At 44.4% G+C, this 9,614-nt stretch overlaps 1 protein-coding gene across 2 annotated transcripts in view; it reads right to left on the reverse strand.

The window, feature by feature from the left end:
- Positions 1-9,614, reverse strand: part of Lars2 (leucyl-tRNA synthetase 2, mitochondrial) — a 94,474-nt gene that overhangs the window by 17,291 nt on the left and 67,569 nt on the right. For both annotated transcript variants that reach the window (XM_028767338.1, XM_028767337.1), the window contains one exon: positions 6,655-6,792. In XM_028767338.1, coding sequence (XP_028623171.1) covers positions 6,655-6,792 — 138 coding nt within the window. The remainder of the gene's footprint in view (positions 1-6,654; positions 6,793-9,614) is intronic.

Raw genomic sequence — 9,614 nt, forward strand, 5'->3', positions numbered from 1 at the left:
GGCTGGCTGTGGTGTATACACTATAAATAATCCCATGGCTGGCTGTGGTGTTGTACACTATAAATAATTCCATGGCTAGCTGTGGTGTATACACTATAAATAATCCCATGGCTGGCTGTGGTATATACACTATAAATAATCCCATGGCTGGCTGTGGTGGTGTACACTATAAATAATCCCAACACTGAGGGAGGAAGAACAAGAGTTCTAGGCTGGCCTGGGTTAGATGGTGAGTATAGAAAAAAGAAAATACACAAACAAAATTTTCATGAGACCATGACAGTAACAGGACACAACCCACAGCCAGCAAATCTGTTTTCACAGATACAGAATGCAAAATGGACTGAGTAGCATGACCTGAACCACAAGTGTTTTAACTAATTCTCTGATGGGCCCTGTGATATCAATACGTTTAGTGTCCGGATGCAGATCTGATGGGCCCTGTGATATCAATATGTTTAGTGTTCAGATGCAGATCTGATGGGCGCTGTGATATTGGTATGTTTACTGTCCGGATGCAGATCTGTCGTTCTCACACATCGAGGTCTCTGGGTAAGAAGCAGAAGGCCAGTTTCAGCCCTCAGCTGCACCCAGCATGTTTTTCATACTGCAGAGCTCTGACCGGAGCTGGCAGAGTGGGTAAGGGCAGAGCCTCCAGCACCCCCACTCTAATGAAGCTGAATTTCTGTCTGCTCTATGGAGAATCTGAAAGTTATAGACACATAGCTTTTGATCGAGATAAGGCCAATCCTATTACCTTTGCCCTCCAAGTAGTGCGATTTCCAGGCATGTACGAAAGTCATACATTTTTATCAAAAAACGTAAACTAGGGACAGGCAAGATGGTTAACTAAGTGTGTAAGACGCTTGAGGAGTAGAGCTCACGCCCTGGGTGCTACAGAACACTGGCAAGCAGAGGCCCACCCTCATGTGCACATACATAAGCTAATAAATAAATGTAACACAAAGCATTTAAAATAGGATTCTCACTGTGCAGCTCTGGATGTCCTAGAACTGCCTGCGTCTGCCCCAAGTACTGGGGATAAAGCCATGTTTTACCACTCCCAATTAAAAAGTTAGTATATACTGTCTCGAAAAACCAAAAAAAAAAAAAAAAAAAGTATATAGCCAGGTGGTGGTGGCGCACGCCTCTAATCCCAGCACTTGGGAGGCAGAGGCAGGCGGATTTCTGAGTTCGAGGCCAGCCTGGTCTACAGAGTGAGTTCCAGGACAGCCAGGGCTACACAGAGAAACCCTGTCTCAGGAAAAAAAAAAAATATATATATATATATATACATACACACACACACATATACTGGAGAGATGGCTCAGCGGTTAAGAGCACTGACTGCTCTTCCAGAGGTCCTGAGTTCAAATCCCAGCAACCACATGGTGGCTCACAACCATCCGTAATGAGATTGGATGCCCTCTTCTGGTGTGTCCAAAGATAGCAACAGTAAATAAATAAATATAAATAAAATATAAATAAAGCAACATAAATAAAATACATAAATAAATCTTTAACAAGAAAAATATTCCTCTATCTTGCTAAGAAATAAAGCATCACTCTTTTAAAAAATAATAATATATTAGAAAAAATAAGTAAATGCTTCAATTAATTATGATACACTATGCAGAAAAAAAAAAGAATGGGAAGTATGTATGTTCTAATGGAGAAAACCATCAAAATTTCCACTAAGTCAAGAAATCAAAAGACACAGGTAACACATGTAACATTCACAAATGAGTGCTCAGGTTGGGCACAGTTAGGAGACAGAGACAGGAGAATCAGTTCAAGCTCATCATCAAGACATATACATGGGGAAGAATAAGCAAAATATTATTTTGTTCTGGAATATGAAAAGAAACAAAGGTCCAGATAACAGATGGAAGGTGGGAAACAGGAAGGGAGAGGTGCACTTCCTGTACAGCTAGGAGGTATTTAACAGGATGACCTGGGGTCATTCTGCTAACAGCATGCACATAGGAGACCATAATTTATTGTTCTAACAGAACTAAAAAGGCTAGACATGCTATAAAATACACTGTCTAAAATGTGTCATTGAGCTGGCAAAACCAAAGCAGAATAAAGAAACAACAACAAAAACTCAAACACTCAGAAAGCACAGTTCATTTAGCCAGTTCTTCTCTAAGCAATCTAGGGGACTCCTGAGCAGAGAAGGGATCTCGAAGATTAGATAGGAGATCTGGAGACCCAAACCTTCCAGTACAGCAGGAACCACTGAAGCCACGGAAGTATGAGGAAGCTGCTCACCGCTGGTAAGCACAGAAAAGCCGTTAACCTTACCTTCACTGACCATGGCGGAATAGGAAAACTCTCCTGAGACTCTACAAACATAAGCTGATCCCATTACAGCTCTGGCACTGGATCCATGCAACCTGTAGTCACACAACCTCAGGCGGAGCACCTGAGGTGGTTGTGGTGTTCTCTCCAGCAATAGAGGGAACACAAACTGCCCACTCAGAGGTATCAGGAGATCCTGTCAACAAGCAGCCATGACATATAAGCTTGGCTGAAAATCACTGTCCCCCAAAACCAATGAGCCATGGTTAAGAGCAGCAAAAACAGAAACATGTTAGATCACAGTGGGCTGAGACACAGGGTTAGCTGTCATACATAAATAAGTTGTGAACTTTAGGAAACAGATAGGCTTGAAATACATTATACTAAAAAGAAAGCCGGGGCACTGGAGAGATGGCTCAGTACTGTTCTTCCAGAGGACCTGGACTTGGCTCCCAGCACCCAAATGGCAGCTTTCAACTTCCTGTAACCTCATTCCACAGGATCTGAAACTGTGGTGGACTCCTGCACAGATGTGATGCAACTATACTCACAAAGGCACACACACACACACACACACACACACACACACACACACACACACACAGAGAGAGAGAGAGAGAGAGAGAGAGAGAGAGAGAGAATATGAAGAGTTAAATGAGAGATACCTAATATGCTGGAATGGTCTAAATACAGTTAATCAATTTCAAAAGAATAAAACTGGAGGGTGGGATGAGGAAGGGACAATTAAGAAGCCCTCAATTCAGGGCTGGAGAGATGGCTCAGCAGTTAAAAGTACTGGCTGCTCTCCCAGAGGTCCTGAGTTCAGTTCCCAGAAACCACATGGTGGCTCACAACCATCGGTAATGGAATCAGATGCTTTCTTCTGGTGTGCATGAAGACAGAATATTCATATACATAGATAAGTAACTGAGAGGGGGGGGGGGCTGGCCTGAATCCAAAGCAGAATAAATAAGTCCACACCTACAGAAAGCACTTCTTGTGAACTTCAAAATGCCAAAGACAATGAGGGTGTGTTGATAGCAAAGAGCTGTCACTCAATGGAAACCAGCAGTGCTCGGAGCTTAGACTTCCATCTCACCACGTACCCCTGGCAGGGCTAGAACTCACTATAGAGACCAGGCTAGCCTCAAACACACACAGATCCACCTGCTTCTGCTTCCGGTGTGCTGGGTTTATAAGCATCCACCATGATCCCTGGCCCACTGCAACAGAGAAAAGCAGCCGCGGCTGAGAGCAAGCGCTAGCTCAGAGCCCTGTGTTAGGGAGAAGTCTTCAGTGGATGATGCCTGAACTGAGAGCAGAGCTCACTGTAGTTCAGCCGTTTAGAGCACACGAAGCTCTCAGTCTAATATTCAGTGTGACAGGAAATACACAGATGGCTGGGAGTTGTGGCCCACACCTTTAATCCCAGTAGTCAGGAAGCAGAGGTAGACAGATCTCTGTGAGCTCAAGGCCAACCTGGTGTACAGAATGCATTCCAGGACAGCCATGACAGTTACACAGAGAAACCCTAACTCAAACAAACAAACAAACAAAAATAAAAAGATGTTTTTAAAATATGATGCTGAAATAAATTTAGTTTTAGAGAAAAGAACAAATACATGGACCATCAATAAAGAAAACAAAAAGACATGCTGAAGGATATATTTTGGACAAGAAGATTTTTTGGGCCGTTAAGATTAGACATGAGGGGAGGGATGATGAGGAAGAGCATTGGCCAATGTTCCAGTGTGATGTCAAAGAGACACGCCCAGTGTGTGCTCTGGAATCTGACAGGATGAGTCTACAACTGACAGAGAAAACGAGGGTGTGTCAGAGGAAGATCCTCCGGAAGTAAAAGGACAAAGAGGAGGAGGACTTCCGTCAGAGGATCTGTATATTAGAATAACAAAGGCTGTAAATGACAAAGCAGCACAACAGAGAGAGAAACGTCAGTGTATGGAGTAGAGGTTCCACCAGCAGGCCCCCCAGTGGATGTAATACGCGGACTTGTGGTGAGGACACCACAGAACAGTGTGGGAGGCCTGAGCTGTTCAGTGACGGAGCAAAGGCATGGAAAGCAACAGCCACCGAGGGGGAGGCTAATTTTTTTTTTTTTTTTTTGTGGTGTTGGGGATTGGATCCAGGGTCCAGTACACGTTAGGCAAGTACTCTACCACTGAGCCCATCTTCAACCCCGGTGTTAAGTTTTACTATATTAGACTAGGGATTTCTGCTCATCAAAAGATGCAATAAATAAGAGATATGCCAAGAATAAGGAAATACTGACAATGTATACAACGAAAAACATCAGCATGGACAAGCTTCAAAGGTAGAGCCCTGTGCTGCTGTGGGTACAAGTTCTAGAGCGGGTGCACCAGGCTGCACAGTACCGTGCGGCTCAGCCGTGAAACAGAAGGAGGTGAGTAACTCCGTGTACCGGCCACGCTGAATCTCAAAACATGCTGGGTGAGGAAACACTATAGACTATGCGAAATGCGGTTCTAATCACAGAAGGACCAACGCAGGGAAGAGAAATGGAACTGGATGTTTTCCACATGAGCCTTGTGACCTGAGCTTGGTCCCTAAAACCTAAAGGTGGAAAAGTGAACCAATTCCACAAATTTGTCCTCTGACTTCCACATGCATGCGTCCTACACAAGGCCCTCCCTGCAATCATACACACATACAGTAATAATTTATGCAATAGAGCCAGTAGTGATACATTTATAAAGAAATGAATCGTTAAATTTTACTACAGGAGTTATCTCGGGAGGAATGGTGGAGAAAGGGATGATGTCTGGCGAGAGGCATCCTGTGAGCATCAAGGTGTGAGTATTAGATTGTTCTACTTCCCACACTGAGGTGGGGAGCATGGCTGTTCATTTACTTTTTACTTTTTGGTTCTTAGAGACAGGGTTTAATAGTGATAATTTAGTGATTAATTTTGGTTTTAAAAGCACACCACTATTATATAAGTATTATAAGAATGTCTTTGTTTTACTCCCAGGTGTAGGAAACGGGGCTGTCACACAGCAGCTGACTATGATTTGCCTCATGCTCTGGCAGGGACATGATTTTGCCAGCTGCAGACAGTTTGTGAGACTCTGTGACATTTGGAATTCTGGGGACTTTTTCGAGGGTGTATAAATGCTGGGGCCCTGAGAGATGAGGTGGGTGGCTGCTGTTTGCTGTTGGTCATGGGTTGTTAAGTAGTTGTGTGCAAAGAAGAAACAAGAAGACATTAGATATCCTGATGGGGAAATCAAACTTGCCCCAAGGAACTCGACACCCTTAGTCAGCAGGAAGCAGTGTAATGTCGCCCCCTTTCTGAGCCCTGACTTTATTCAGGGATCTCTTTCCTTTCCTCTCTATCCTTTTTTTGGTCTCTCTTCCCTAGTGTTTGGGGATTGAAAGGGTAGAAGGAAAAGGGTGGAGAAGGGTGGAGGAAAGAAGAACCCACAAAGTAGCCAACCCCAGTTACAGGTTCTTTCTACATAGCCTAGGCTGGCTTCAAACCATCATCTTCTTGCCTCAGATCCCCAAATGTATTATATTATACGTTAGACATGTATTTTGGCCTGGAGAGATGGCTCAAAGGTTAAGAGCACTGGTTATGCTTCCAGAAGTCCTGAGTTCAATTCCCAGCAACTACATGGCTCACAACCATCTGCAGTGGGATCAAATGCCCTCGAGGTTCTGGTGTGTATTTCATGGGGAAAAGCATGCACATATATCCTTGAGAGAGTCTCTCCATATGGTCTAAAGCTCACTATGTAGCCAAGGCTAGCCTCGAGTTTGCAACCATCCTCCTGTGTTTGCCTCCTGAGTGCTAGGATTACAAAAGTATACCACCCTTCCTTACATCTTTTGAATGTTATGAGGAACATATTATAAGCCAACAGGAGAAAAACTGTCAATGGATTTACAATGCTGTCTTCTGCTGACACAAGTCTTCTGACACAAGTGTCAGCGTGACGTATTAGAGGAGGATTCAGCCAAGCTCAGAGGTACGGTTTATCCAGCGTGACAAATGTGTGAGATGTTTCAGGGATCACATAACATCACGACGCTCCTCTTTCCTTCACAAGTAAAACCCTTAAATTTCTTAACAGACAGATGTACTGAGACCTGGATTTCATACAAGCCCAAAACATTCCACACCAAATGATTAACTAAGAGGTTTGTGTAAATGGACCTCAATTTGTAAACACCTACAATGGCCTTTAAAGCATATATGAAAAACAGATTTTTTTTTTGTATACACATATTATCTTGATTCCCAATAGATACCTGTTCCAGTCACTGCTTGTGAACAGAACTGTTTTGTGAAGAACTACAAATGCTCACCTGTGCTTCACCATCTTTTGATCATGGCAGAAATGACTAAAGAATCGTGCGTAGAACAAATGCATGACGGCATGCTCTTTTCCTCCGATGTACAGATCCACGGGCATCCAGAAGTCTGCCGGCGCTGAGCTGAAAGGGCTGGGAGAAAGGTAGGTAAGTGGGCATTTTAATGCCTTCTTTGCCACAACTGCATAAATCAGACCTATTACAATTTTCATAACCCTTGAAAATAACTAGTGTCAGAAAAAATGACTTTCTTTTAATAAGAGAGAAATGTATACAGGAAGTGAGGGAAGGACCACGAGCCATCCTCTGACCACTGCACGTGGTTCATGGCACATGCACACACACACACACTCACATACACGCTAAACAAATGTAATAAAGATGTAATTTTTGAGCCAGGTAGTAGTGGTGAATGCCTTTAATCCCAGCACTTGAGAGGCAGAGCAGAGAGATCTGAGTTCAAGACCAGTCTAGTTTACAGAGCAAGTTCCCGGAAAGCCAGGGCTACACAGAGAAACCCTGTCTCTAAACAACAACAACAAAAATAGTTTTTGAATAAAACAAGAACAAGAGAAAAAGATACCAGCAACAAAGCATCTCTGTAGGTTGCTTATTGGAATGGTTAGCTTTAATTTCTAGTGTGGTTAGACAATTGAGATTTGTAAAGTTTTCACCAATAGAGGGCAATAGTAGTACTTATAATAGAAACTAGGATGATAGTAAATGTTCATTTTAAAACAGAAATCAATCTTATTTTTAAAGTGCTTTGAAATAGCCAGCAAGAGTCCAAATATGGCTTACTGAAGGAATGAAATTTATCTAGGGCCTGTCATAAAATATCCCAGTATAACTCCCTCATTTACTAGATGCTTTGTGACCAACATGGATACCAAAGGCCAGACTTCCTCCTACTCCTGTGCCCTAACGTAGAGAGGGGAAGGACTTGCAGGTTGGCTACTTGTTGGCTACTGCCTTGGAAAGAGCCACTGTGGCTGGGGACAGACCTCCCTGTTCCCAAGGCAACCCTCCGTTCCAAGTTAACTGAGGAAATTTTGCTTTGGAGGAGCTGCGCTCCCTGGCTTCAAAATCTCAGTGTTTTTCTCCCCAATGCCACAAAGTATTTTTCCTGTAGCATGCTCTCGGCAGACCAGTTCTGAAACAGAGACTGCCAGTGGCAGGTCAGGAAGCCCGACCAAGCAGTGTACCTCTTAGCATAGGCCTCTCTGCAGCTACTACTGTGCCAGCACTCTTTCAAAATTAAAATAAGAAAAAAGTAAAACGAGGTCACCCAAATCAACCAACCAAATGAACAAAGAAATATCCAACTGCCTTTTCTTTTACTTTGTGAGGAAAAAAAAAAGTTTCCTAAAAAATTGAGCTGCTGTTGGTCCTTTAATTCCCAAATGTGAAAAGCCGAGACAGGCTGATCTCTGTGAGTTCAGTGCCAGCCTGGTCTACACAGGACAACCACAATCACACAGGGAGGCCCTGTATCAAGTTAAAACAAAATGTAAGTGAGTAAATGAATGAATCCAACTGCGGCTCTGGGCCACAGGAAAGCCAAAGCTGAGTGTGGTATTTAGCTCACAGGCAAGTTTAGGATAAATGGCATCAACTATTCAATTTATGTTCTACCTAGGACGCCACTCTGGAAGACTCAAGACAGTGCTGGACCTGGGGCAGCCTGTCAGGCCATGTGTGAGGCTGTGCTGGTCAGACAGGGGCTCTGTGGGGCTGAGGACAGCTGGCATGCAGCCTGAGAGGGGAGGCCTCCTTCACGCTCCTCTGCGGCTCCTGTGGAGCTGCTCTGGGTTCCAGTTCGCTCAGGATCCACTAATTTCTGAGATGAACACAAATCATGGAACCACAGCTCTGCTGCTCAGAACGCCGGCGGCCCGTGTGTCTGTCTAACTGGAAGTATGCTACTGTGCTGCTGATCCAGAAGAGGAGAGTGCTTTCCTTGCTTCTTTTCCACAAAAGATACAATTGAGAGGAACAAGGCCCTTTGAGCTCCCAGCCTCCTGCCTCAGTCTCCAGTGCAGGAGCTGCAGGCATGCACCACCATGCCCAGAATGGAAGCCCTTCATATGTGGATAGTACAGCTCCAGGGTGTTTCTGCCAGGCTCAAGAACAATCTGCTAAGGTCTGAAAGCAGAGTGTGCTTTCCTGGCTCTGGAATGGTTTTCCTTAGCTCCTGCCATTCGAGCTTTGTCTGGCTACCTACACTCTCTTTTCTGTTTCTGTCTTGTTCAAGAAACAGACAGAAAAGTCAAACAGCACTTGAAAGTTTATCATGAAAAACCAATGGTCTTAGCCGCAGTTCTCCCTGCACCCCAGGCCTGAACCTTAGCCTCAGTTCTCCCTGCACCCCAGGCCTGAACCTTAGCCTCAGTTCTCCCTGCACCCCAGGCCTGAACCTTAGCCGCAGTTCTCCCTGCACCCCAGGCCTGAACCTTAGCCACTTTTGGGTTTTTTTTTTAAAGTCAGGGTCTCCCTGTGTAGCGCCCAAATGCAAAGAACTCGATGTTTAAACAGACTGACCTTGAACACAAGGATATCCACCTGCTTCTGCCTCCTGAGTGCAGGATTGAAGACATTATCACACCTGGGTACTTACTCACTTTTAATTCTATTCCTCTTCATCCTTCCTCATCTCTCTCTCCCCTCCCTCAACCCTCTCTTTGACGTGGGGTCTTGTGTAGCCCAGGCTGGCCTTGATCTCTTGATTTCCCAGCTCCTGCCTCCAGAATGCTGGGATTACACACATGTACCAGCACTCGTGGCTTCTGCTTACTTCAGTTATTTAAAATGCTTAGATTCATTACTGCTTTGCACTTTAGGAGATTAGTGACTATGTGTGGTACGAGTCTAAGCTTCATAGCTCCCCACACTGTCCTGTCTCTGCAGTCTCCCCACACTGTCCTGTCTCTCCTCACACTGTCCTGTCTCTCCCC

This window comes from Grammomys surdaster, unplaced genomic scaffold (genome assembly GCF_004785775.1).
Source record: "Grammomys surdaster isolate TR1022 unplaced genomic scaffold, NIH_TR_1.0 172, whole genome shotgun sequence".
NCBI lineage: Eukaryota > Metazoa > Chordata > Mammalia > Rodentia > Muridae > Grammomys > Grammomys surdaster.